The 12,144-nt window shown below is 41.6% G+C and overlaps 1 protein-coding gene and 1 long non-coding RNA gene across 2 annotated transcripts; both read left to right on the top strand.

Moving 5' to 3' along the window:
• The first annotated feature begins 668 nt into the window (after nucleotides 1–668).
• LOC130177989 (uncharacterized) lies at nucleotides 669–4,234 on the top strand. The gene is made up of 3 exons (XR_008829096.1): nucleotides 669–925; nucleotides 3,145–3,239; nucleotides 3,920–4,234. It is a non-coding gene; the product is annotated as an uncharacterized LOC130177989 (long non-coding RNA).
• Nucleotides 4,235–4,290: 56 nt separating this feature from the next.
• nyx (nyctalopin) lies at nucleotides 4,291–11,922 on the top strand. Its single transcript, XM_056388650.1, has 5 exons — nucleotides 4,291–4,508; nucleotides 5,137–5,201; nucleotides 6,883–7,169; nucleotides 8,124–8,428; nucleotides 10,053–11,922. The coding sequence occupies exons 2-5, from the start codon at nucleotides 5,180–5,182 to the stop codon at nucleotides 10,879–10,881; spliced, it is 1,443 nt and encodes a 480-aa protein (XP_056244625.1). The 5' UTR covers nucleotides 4,291–4,508; nucleotides 5,137–5,179; the 3' UTR covers nucleotides 10,882–11,922.
• Nucleotides 11,923–12,144: the final 222 nt, after the last annotated feature.

Below are 12,144 nucleotides of genomic sequence, written 5' to 3'. Positions count from 1 at the left end.
AGATTTAATTCTATGGGGCCATGATATTTTCTACAAATTGCAGCCTCTAAATTCACCATAAATCAACGACAAACAAAACGTCAACGACCTTCATGTAGTTGGAATTATTGACAGACTGCTGTATTATACTGTATTAGTTTGAGCTGGGTGTAGAAGACACATCTGTGATTTTAGTAATACACGTGAAGACAAAATTCCCAGTTACTGACAGTGATCAGTGTCTCAGTGTCACTTCAATGCTGCATTAAAAATACAGAACTTAATGGATACACAATGAAAATCGAAATATATTCTTTTATTAACATATTACATTTCTATGTTAAAAGGAAAGGTAAAGTTATTTAATTTTTCCACATTAAAATCACTAAAAACAACTAGGACTGTGTTCTATATGTTCAGCTGTTTTCTTACATTTTCCTCAAATCATTCCATCAATTCTCAAACCAGCGAAATCTGATTTTAATGATGGTAACTTTCATTGGTCGCCTGTCAATGACGTCATATCCTCTACGCGCAGGCCTCGGCGTTGCCGTTACCCGCCAGAAGCTCAAAATTGACTTTTAATCCAGTTTTAAATCACATTTGTAAGATTCGCTTTTTTACACCTTGGTGGTTTTCAGCTCAATATTTGAACTAGATGAAGGATTTTAGTCGTCGGACTTCTGGATCTGAAGTTATCAGAGAAACAAGCTTGAGGAAACGTTAGACAGCTCAGCTCCCAGCCGTTGGAGACGACTTGTCCCGTGTCTTCCGAACCGCATCGATAAATCAATTATTTTTTAAAGTGAAACCGCTCTATTCAGTGTTTCTACCAATGTTCACCTCTTGGTCTGTGTGTTATGGAGAGGAGGAAACCTTTGTGGATAATTCGGCTGCCGGTAAAAACCTGCGGAACGTCTCGATCACAAGTTATTAAAGACAAAAGGTAAGTGGCCGCTCCTAGACGTCTTGTGTCCGAAGAAAAGCGTCAGTGAATCGCTGATTTTTTTAATGTGAAACTACTTTATTCGGTGTTTCTACCGATTTACATCCCCTGCTCTGTTTGTTATGGAGAGACCTCTGTTCGGCTGCGGGTAAAAACCTCCTGAACGTCTGGTTTGTAAGTTATCAGATAAACAGTGGAAGGTTAGCAGCAACAAGCTCCCAACGTTTCCCTGAAGTCTCCGTAAAAAAACTGACTTTAAATCATTCCGTTCGAGCAAAACTGTTTGTTTTTGCCATGTTTAAAAATGAGACACGTAGAATAAAAAGATTTTGAGGAAATATCACAAATCCAATCTTAAATTTGGTTATATTTTCTGATGGAAGTGTATTTCACAAATGGTTAGTTCACGGACCGTCGGGAAGTTGAAAATTAGACTATTCTTTCTGTTTTTTCAGCATCTGGCTGCTTTATACAGTGTTTTATATTGGTTATAAATACTGGGCCTGTTTAACTTGGAGAGGAAGACACCTCTGTGTATAATTCAGCTGCCGGTAAAAACCTCCTGAAAGTCTGGTTTGTAAGTTTTGAGACAAACAATAAAGGCTAGCAGCAATCTCAACGTTCACGAGACAATTACTAATTTTTTTCGTTTAAACAAACTGTTTGTTTTGGGCATTTTAAAAAAAATAAAAGAGACACGTAGAATATTGTGATTTTGAGGAAATGTCAGAATTTTAAGCTTGGTGGTGATAATGGTGGTGAAGACAACAACTCCTATGACCCTACAGTGTTTCACGGCGTCACACAACGCCATATTTTGTTGTTGTTTTGATTGAGCGACACCTAGAGGCAGAAGTTACAGACGGTGTGTTTAAGAGCGTCCCATAAATCAGAATATTTCAAAAACATTGATGATCAAATCTCAACTGTTAAAGAAAATGCGAGCTGTTCACTAAACACACTATAAGACACTTACATGTCCCGACCAGCAGTCCTCTGGAAGGGATTTTTCTAGGATTGCAACTAACAGGTATTTTTATTCTTGATTAGTCGTGTAGAAACCATTAATTATTCTGCTTTTTTTGCTTTAAAAACAGCTAAAACAATTAATTGATTATCCAAATCGTTTCTTTCCTTTGACTAATCAATTAGTTGATTAATTGACTAAATGTTGCAACTCTAGTTTTTCCCAGTTTGGTGTGAAAGAACGTTTTCACACGTCACAGTAGGAAAAGCACTTATTATTATTATTATTATTATTATTATTATTATTTAGGGCTTGGACGATTATCCGACGTAATCGACGTTGTCGATTATAAAAATTATTCGACGTGTAATTTTAGTGTCGACGCGTCGTGTAAAACCACACAGGGTAAATGTTCATAGAACAAAACCGGAACTTTCTAATGGGACCGTTTATATCCATCGTCTTTGGTTTACCCGGATACAAGCGCAGCGCACGGACTGGGACAACGCGGTGACGTAATTGAAGTCATTGACTACGTAAATGATTTGCGTCTGTGTAATCTATTTGAACAACAAGGCGGCGTCTACCAGCAGCACGACGGAGCGTGTGGAGCAACACGCGGCAAAAAAGGCTCGTACACGGTCCTGCAGAGTTTGGGAATACTTTAATCTTGACACCAACAGTGCGGTAGACTGCAGACTCTGCAAAGTGCATCTGACATATCACTCTAGCACGACAGTCATGCACGAGCACATAAAGAGGAAACACCCTGGTGCAGCGAGTCAAGATGTTGGACGGGGCAAATTGTTATATTAAATGACTAACTGGAAAATAATTGCATTAATTAATGTTAGGTTAATAAAAAAATAATCGTTAGATTAGTCGAATAATTGAAAAAATAATCGCTAGATTAATCGTTTAAAAAATAATCGTTTGGGACAGCCCTATTATAATTAATATAATAAATATTATTATTTTATTATTTGCAATAAAATGAATAATCGCTGAATTCATTTTGAATTTAGCTGCTTCAGGTTCAGGCTCATGGCTCATGACCCTTGAATAGAACAGAGCCATGGTTAATGTTTTCAGTGAGTTTCAAAATGTCTGCTGTGAAAGTGCCGACTGCTCCTGGGTCTGAGTGGGAGCTAAGTCCTGCAGCCAGGAAACCGTACGAGTGGATGAGGCCGTTATAGCAGCAGATTCACTTTCTTGGTGTTCACCAATGAGATACGGGTGTAATATGTTGCAGGCAGTCAGACCAGGTGAGCTGAAAACCAGACGACCCAAATCCACAGGGCTGTCACTCGCCTCCTCCCCATGGTAACCAGATGTGCAGAGAGCATGGTAAGTGTGTGTGACATATTTTTTTATTAAGAGACTCGTTCTGCTGGAAAAAAGAAACCTGACCTGTATTTTATGCCTCTGCTGATGCGCTCCACTCTCACCATCTGTGGCAGCTTTTGAGCAGCGGAAAGACAAAACAGTTTTTACCCCAATTTTTGGGAGAGTTTTTCGTGTTACTCTTGAAAAGGTCACATGGTCTCGAATTTGCTGAGTAGGTTTCATAACCGCCGAGCCAGTGACACCCATTAAAAGCTTGTTGTATAATTTCTGTGTCATTTTGACAAATAAGGTTTGAGGGACGTTTCAAGTCCGGTGAACCAATGTGGGGTGTGGGGGTGGGGGCTTACTGAACAGACATAACGGACACAGGCACAGGGGCCCAAGAGGTCAGGGGGCCCCTCAGCCAGACACAAAGCAATGACAAACAGACACAAACGACCACACAGAGACTCAAAATTACTAGAGAGACAAAGAACTAAAAAAGAGACGAGATGACAACAAAGAGAAACAAAAGAACCACAAAGACGACGGACAACACAATGTTTTGCGTCTCTGTCAGTCTGGGTGTCATGGTTGAACTACAGTAAGACATTCAGCTCTGGAGAAACACGGAGGTCCGTACAGCTCGTACAGTAAAGTAATCTTATTTGACAAATTGTATTGATCGCCTCTCTCATCAGATCACACTGCTGATGGCCCGCTGATCCTCTAATCCATTTCAACATCTGCATTTCTGATAAGTTTTACTTCCAACTTCATGCTCGTGTGTGTGTGTGTGTGTGTGTGTGTGTCTGTGTGTGTCTGTGTCTGTGTCTGTCTGTGTGTGGGGTGTAATCTGTGTGTTCCTAAGTTACCGTTCTGCCTTGGCCGTTTGATCTGAAAGCTTTGCTTTACTTCTGTAATCCTGCCAGCTGCCTATCTCCATCTCCATCCACCCATCACTCCATCCAGGGGATTTGACTGCCATTAAGAGATGGCTTTTTGGTGTGTGTGTGTGTGTGTGTGTGTGTGTGTGTGTGTGTGTGTGTGTGTGTGTGTGTGTGTGTGTGTGTGTGTGTGTGTGTGAGGTGGGGGGATGAAGTGTAAAAACACAACCACATACACTCCACCAGGAGAACTGTGTCAGGCAGAAACGTCCAGTGAGCTCAGTTATGCGGCTGAAGGTGCAGCGTGCAGACTGATGTGGGATGGGGAGGATGGACACATGCGAGAACATCTGGATTGTGACTTTTAACCCACATGGATGCAACTGTCTGGAAATATCTACAGGTAAATCACTGCTATTTCTGCATGTTGGTTTGCTCGGGTTAACAGTGGTGACCTATAGGGCCCGACAGGTCAGGGGCCCCTGGGCCAGAGCATCTGTATGAAGGGACTGTTTGAAAAGTCAGAGAGCTCAGTTAGAAGACACAACACGACCACAGAGAGACAAAAAATGACCAATAAGAGACACAATGACTGCAAGGAGATGCTAAATGTCTATAATGTGATGCAAAACAAGTACAGAGAGACTCAAAACGAAAAGAGATGCAGAATTACCACAAAGGAATGACTAACGACTAACGACTACAAAAATGTAAACCAACTACGAAGACGCAAAATGACCACAGAGAAAAGCAAAATAGACACAAAGAATGACCACAGGGACACAGATCGACCTCAGAGACAAAAGTCCTTCAGTCTAGGGGTCATTTATAGGAAGGGAGGGGCCTGTACCTGCCTGTGACATAGTGTAAATTAGCATCCTCAAAGATTATATCAGACGTAACTCTGTGCTTCTTTTAAATTTAAGAGTCAAACTGAGGCAAAACTACAACTGTCTTTGTCACGTACAGTGTTTATATAATTCATATTAGTTCATCATAAGTGCTACTGTGCTGTTTTTGTGCCATTTCAGACCTCCGTTAATCCTGGCATGTCCCAGATGAGAGACTACAGTAATGACTGTCATCACTTTCACTGGTCAGTTTCAATCCCTTCACTCTTCTACTGTGTTTTTCCCTCTTCAGCTGTAAAAATGATTTCACAGCCTCGACTGAGTTGCTCCTTAACTTCAAGGTTTTTATTTTCCACAAACCACCCGGAAAATTTGGTTTTCCTCCGTCAAAAGACTTTTCATCTGCGGAGGCCGGGTGATTGATTGATCAGACTAAAAGGCAGGGCCGAAGTCGAGCTGACGTGGACTGGCTGCAGGGTGAAATCCCAGCCACAGACAATACCTATTGTTGTGAGGCTAATCTCTGATGTAAGCTGTTCTTTCTTAATCACATCATCATTTCACCAGCAGCTGGCAAAGAGCAGGTCAGCCCTCAACCTGCCAGTCAACGTGACTCCAACATCAAATCATCGCTGCGCCGGCGTCCTCATGCTGCTGCAAACATCAATGCAAGCATTTAATCTCAGGAAGGGGCGAACGCAGGATCTGCGTATTTTGTTTTTGTTTATTGACTAACATTGATGATGTTTTGTAGATTTTTTTTAGTTAGTCAATTAATTTGGTGATGATTTTCTCAAGTAATTGATTAGTGGTTTGGTCTCTAAAGTGACAGAAAATAGTGAAAAATGCTGTATCGTATAAAAACAGAGGGAAACAGCAAATCCTCAAACTGGAGAAGCTGGAATCAGCTGTTTGGCACGTTTGCTTGAAAACATGTATTTGAACAATTAATCAATTATCAAAATAGTTGCTAATTAATTTTCTGTCGATCGACTAATCGATGAGTTGACTAATTGTTTCACCCCTAAAAGCCTGAGCCTCCTACAGGAGCTTTATCACCTTTAGAGTGTAGTTCTGTGGAGCTTTAAGCTAAATGCTAACATCGCATCGGCATGGTAACATATGCTACTTATGGCTGATAGGAATGTCATTAGATATTTGATCATAAACCAAAGTGTTGACAAATGATAATGGTCGTCAAGGAAACGGGTCAAATTCAGAACATGAGGATGTTGATTTCCCTGTTAGTGCAGCAGGAGAGACTCCTGTCTTCTCTTTCAAACACTTTAAAGGAATAGTTTGACATTTTGGGAAATCTCATTTCATCTCTCCAGTATTGTTATAGAGGGGGGGGGGTGGGGGGGGTATGTTGTACTTCACAGAGTGAAGTACAACATATTCTGAGTCCTGAGGAGATTTTGGAAATGATTTCTTTCCTGGTTAACAAACAGAATACATTTACAGAATATATTGCAGTAATCAGCAAAAACAAAACTCCATTCGCTCCCAAACAAAGCAAGTAAAACAAATAAAGCAAATCTGCAGCTTTAAACACAAAGTCCCACAGAAGCCGAAGTGTAATCACATATTTATCTGCTGCAGAGATTTACATACAAAGTGTGTTCACAATATTGAAGTAGAGCTGCAACAATTAGCTGATAAATCGATTAGTTGATTGAAAGAAGCTCAATCAGCAATTATTTTGATAATCAATTAATTGTTTCAGTCATTTTTAAAGTGTAAATACCAAAGATTCTCTGATTCGCTGCTTTTCTTTGTTTTAAATGATAAGAAACTTGTTGATGACGTGTTCTAGACAAAATGATGAATCTATATATATAGCACTATATTTGAGTAAGTAAATACATTTTCACGTCTTTATCTGGATCTGTCTTTTATGTCGCCCCCCCTTCATCCTGCTTCCAGTCTCTGTGCTGTGCCTGCTGCCTCAGGCGGTGCTGGCTCGGTGGGCGTGCGTCCGGGCGTGTCCGGCGTCCTGCTCCTGCACTCAGGAGAAGAGCTGCAGCGTGCTGTGCGACCGCTCCGCCCTGGCTGAGCTGCCCAAAGAGTTTCCCTGCGAGGCGTCCGCCATCAACCTGGACAAGAACAGGCTCAAGTTCCTGTCAGAGCGGGCCTTCGGGACGCTGCCCTCCCTCAAGTCTCTGTCTCTGGACCACAACAACATCTCCTTCATCACTCCTGGAGCATTCAAGGTTCGCTGAGTTTGAACTTTTGTTTTGTATTTTAAGTTTCTCCTTAAAACAGACAAAACTAAATTCTGGACACGTGGATGATAAACTTCATCATTAGAGAAGAGGTTCAGGATTGGTTACAGTAAACTGGGAACAGACGAGGTGAACGTTTCCTGTGATGAAGGTTTCTCAGTATTTACCTCCAGCAGGACAAATGTAGTTCTGATAAACATGGTCAATATCTCAGTCTTTATTGGAAATAAAGCAATTTAAGAAGAAAACACAAACCTCTGTCAAGACTGTAATATTCTATATATGTGTTCATATATATATTTTAATGACAAAAAACATTTAGTAGCTGCATCAAAATACATGCTCAATACATCTTACTCGGTATCTGATGAGGGTCTTCCAGCATTAAAGGGCTGGTTCATCCAAGACAAATACAAACAAACATTTTCTTAAGTTAAGCTAGTGGTGCTCAGACCATCACAAAATTACATTTGAAAAACCAAAACAGCTTTGCACAGAAACAGTGTCCAGATTAATCGGGACATTAAACAGATTGTGAATTATTTTCTACTAAAGATTCAAAATTCAACAAAAATTAATCTAAATAAAATAAAAACCATCTGCACGATCAGATACCGCCGGGTTTAGGTGGGATTATATTTTTGGAGTGACCTTATTCTGCAAACAAACAAGATGTTTCATTAATGAGTAATAAAAGTGCCATAAAGTCTGTTCTCTTGAGGCAGCTGAGGCTGAAGACAGTTTGGGGTCTTCATATCCTTTATTAATAAATGCTCTATTATAAATAAAAGTCCTGATTTAAAATCTTCTTTTGTGAAATAACTAGTAGCTGTAACTGTCGGATGAATGTAGTGGATGAAAAAAGTAAAATATTTGCCTCTGAAATGTGAACATGTGGAGTAAAAGCAGGAAGTGTGATGAAATTCCACCTGTGCCCTGCAGGGCCTCGCCAACCTGGTGGAGCTGAAGATGGCGCACAACGAGTACATCAGCTACCTTCACACGCGGACGTTCACGGGCCTGAAGAAGCTGGTGCGTCTGGACCTGTCCGACTGTAACCTCTTCAACATCCCCGACCGCATCTTCATAGAGCAAACGGCGCTGAAGGAGCTGCTCTGCTTCCAGAACAACTTCCGCAGGATCCCCGGAGCCTTCAGAGGCATGGAGAACCTGACGCACATCTACCTGGAGAGGAACAAGATCGAGGCCGTGGCCTACAATTCCCTGCTGGGCCTGGGTAGTCTCAAGTAAGTCACCGGCTGCAGGGGAAGGTAAAACCTCAGTGTTCTACAGTTACACTTGTTGTACTTAGCGAGCCCTGATCCAGGAACATGGTCCAGCTGTCTCTATATATTTGGACATTTCAGTCACTCAGAGGCTCATAAATACGGAGGCCTAAAGTGGTCAATCTTAAAAAAAAAAAAAAAAAAACACAATTATGAAATAAATAATGACATGAAGTACTATATTTAAAATAAATAAATGAAACAATACATTATGAAATAATTTACAAAATTACAAACTTTGTGTATTATATTTATTCCATGATGGAAATTTCCAAAATACAGTTTAAAATGTCTGTTTTTATTTCATCATGACATTTTTATTTCACAGTGTCACATTTCATGATGACAGTGGCGACGTTAGCGAACTCTCACCCGCGTTAAGTTGTTTTTAACAAACAACTGCCACCAAGTGAACCTGGTTAGCACCTGTTAACTAGTCAGAGGAATAAATGAATAATAATAATAAATAATCAATAAAACGGAGCTCAGAGGCAAAGAACTTAATGTTTCCTTTCATCTAGCTTCACAAAGCTGCACATGCTATCTAGCTAACCGGCTAACTAGCTCAGCAGACTTGTGAGCGTTGCCTCTGCAGCCTCGTTAATTCATCCACAGTGGAAAAAGTGCCATTATAAAATAAAATATGTCATGAAACCTGACGGGAAATACAAGTACGAAGAGTTTCATTAATTTCAACTCACATTCATTTCACAAATACTGCACTCGTTTCTATATTTTTTCTTTGGATTATTTATTTGATTATTTATTTTAAAATTGAATTGATTGATGACTTTGGGGTTTTCGTACATAAAATTTTTTTACAGGAAAGACTCACCAGAAGTTACTGAATATTCTTAGTGATGAAAACAGGATTACAGGAGTGACTGAGAAAGGGCTTTTCCATTATAGTGCAAACCATGTAAAATCAAAGATGTCCTCCTCACTTCCTCACCGGAGCCACTGCTCAGTTCTTCCACTGGTGGATGAAGATAAATAACTACAGTGATACTGCTGAAGAAGACAGACATTTAATATTTCTACTGTGAAGTGGGAGGATTTTCACATATTTCATCTCACTGGCCTTTTCATTGTGTCTCCACCTCCACTGTGACACAGTTTAATTGCTGGTTGCAGATGTTCACATCTCGTTCTCAGCGCTCAGTCTTGGCTTTTCCCGCCTCCTGCCGATGTGTCTGTGGGGAAAAGTTTCAGTATCTTTGCTGCAGCTCAGTCTTTCCCTCCCCTTTCTAATCTGCAGAGTATTTTAATAATAATTAATCACTAATTATTAATAATAATTAATAATTCGTTTAATAGTTCATAAATTGTCAAAAATTTCCCAATGTGATGTCTTTAAATGTCTAAAACTTAAAGGATATTCAGTTTAAAGTAAAGTTATGACGATGAAAAGCAGAATTTCATTTTAATCTGGAGGAAATTGGGAAAAATATTTCAGTATTTTTGCTTGAAACATGACTGAAACAACTTATTGATTATCACAATAAAAGTACCTGATTTAGTCATTGTAAAAAGACTTTATTGTGAAATCCACACCTTTTTAAAACATCTCTTCTTCTCGTCTCAGGTACCTGAATCTCCAGGATAACCGCATCAACGTGATCCACGACCAGGCCTTCCAGGACCTGGTGCGGCTGGAGAATTTCTATCTCAATGACAACCTGCTGTGTGATCTGCCCCGGCTCGCCTTCAAGGGCCTCAGCCGCCTCAAGATGCTCAACCTTGGGGGGAACCAGTTGACTAACGTGTCCAGGACCTGGTTCAGTGACCTGGTGGAGCTGGAGATCCTGTACCTGGACAGGAACCAGCTGCTGTTCATCGAGGAGGGCACGTTTGAGAACCTGACCAGCCTGATCACGCTCCACCTGAACAGCAACAACCTCACCACGCTTCCCTTCCCCGTTTTCCAGCCCATCTACTTCCTGGGCCGCCTCTACCTCTTCAGGAACCCCTGGGAGTGCGACTGCTCCCTGGAGTGGCTGAAGGACTGGATGGAGAACTACAAGCTGGTGCGGGACATCCCCTGCGCCTCACCTTCCTCCGTGGCGGGGCTGGATCTAAGTGAGGTGGTCTTCGCCAAGGTGAACGGCACGTGCGTGGACCCCGGCGAACTCAACCTGACCACGGCCTCCTCGGAGATCGCCTCCACCACGGAGAACCGCTTCAACAGCCTCATCTCCAAGCTGCTCCAGCAGGAGCTCCGAGAGGAGATGGGGAACGGCACGGAGAGCCTCCGCAACGGGACCCTGCTGGAGCCTGCAGACGGGCAGCTCTCTGCGGGCGTCACAGGGCAACGGGCCCAGACCACCCAGTCGCTCCTCTGCTTCACCGCGCTGTGGCTCCTCTTTGGTCTGATTGGCCCGTCAGATACTCGTGTCTGTCTTTACCGCACATGAACCGTGGAACTGTGGGAAACAGGAAGTAGCTTTTCAAATTGCCGATGGGATGAAAGATGTTTTTGTTTATCTGGTGACTGGTCTGAGTCTACTCTGCCAAACACAGGATTGTGGGATTTTTTTTTTTTTTCCTGGTTGAAATGCAAATCTTCAAGAAGAGCGACGGGCGGCGTTGATGTTCACATCAGCAGTTTATGAACAGTAATCTATGATATTTATAGATGAACTGCTTATGTAAGAGAAATCACAGCTACAGAGGCGGGTGTTGATTTCAAACCGTGGCGACGACGTGACGGAGATGTATATGTGAGCGTGCACCTTTTTGTTGCATAATACTTAATTTGAATTAATATTATGTAATATTCATAGGATTACATAGTCTCTTACTGGTGTTTTATTTGTATTTTCATCATCACATCTACTGTATGTGTAAAGTCAGAGGAGATAAGAGCTCCTATAGTTATCTCCTTAAACAGATGTCCTCTCCGCTCGTGTCCATTCATTCAGCTCTAAATGTTGGTTCTGCAGCTTTTTCCATAAATGCATTAATCTTCTTATTGCATGCGGCTCAGTGTCGTAGCTGCTTGTGTGTACTACAACGTGCTGGAGGGACTTTCTCATCGCTTTTGCCTCCTATGGATGGACGGACTGATGGATGGATGGACTGTTTTCCCCCTTATGGACATGATCCCTCTCTGTAGAGGGGGTGTGGAGGGAGGGTGTGATTGCCATATGTCAGGTTGTGGATGGGGGGTGAGGGAACAGTGTCAAAGCATGTCAGGAAAGCTTTCAGGTACTTATGTTGGAAATGAACGAGCTCTCCTTGATTTGCAGTGAATTCTGGGACCTGCAGAGTTGAATATATCTCCACTGATGTGCTCGAGTTTTAAAAAAAAAAGCCGCTGCTTCTGTTTTACCCTGGTGAATGTAAGTAGTTTGGTGTTACAGCCAGTGATCCAGTTCAGTGTGTTATTAGACATAATGCTCTGTCACAATCTATTTTTCTAAATAAATAATTAAAAAAGAAAATGTGCGGATGAACTTTTGACTCGTCTGCTCAGTGACTCCTTTCAGCTTCGGTTCATGAGTCGACCCGTTTCACCGGTTAATCTGTGCGCCGGCCTGCTGGCCCTTTAATGTGGGATTAGACTGCGACTAAAACAGCGGTGGAGGCCGGGTTCATTTACCATCATCGTTCTCACGCAGCTGGTTTCTTTCTAATATCCTGGACCCGTGCAGAAATAATGTCTGTAACTTATGTAG

Source organism: Seriola aureovittata, chromosome 11, assembly GCF_021018895.1.
Source record: "Seriola aureovittata isolate HTS-2021-v1 ecotype China chromosome 11, ASM2101889v1, whole genome shotgun sequence".
NCBI lineage: Eukaryota > Metazoa > Chordata > Actinopteri > Carangiformes > Carangidae > Seriola > Seriola aureovittata.
The sequence above is the reverse complement of the archived record's forward strand: the minus strand, read 5'-3'. Positions and strand labels throughout refer to the sequence as shown.

Bases quoted from the DNA above. Each gene is read 5' to 3' on its own strand.
- nyx (XM_056388650.1), top strand. From the start codon at position 5,180: ATGACTGTCATCACTTTCACTG. The intron at 5,202-6,882 runs GTCAGTTTCAAT...TCCTGCTTCCAG, and splicing joins GACTGTCATCACTTTCACTG to TCTCTGTGCTGTGCCTGCTG. The intron at 7,170-8,123 runs GTTCGCTGAGTT...TGTGCCCTGCAG, and splicing joins TCACTCCTGGAGCATTCAAG to GGCCTCGCCAACCTGGTGGA.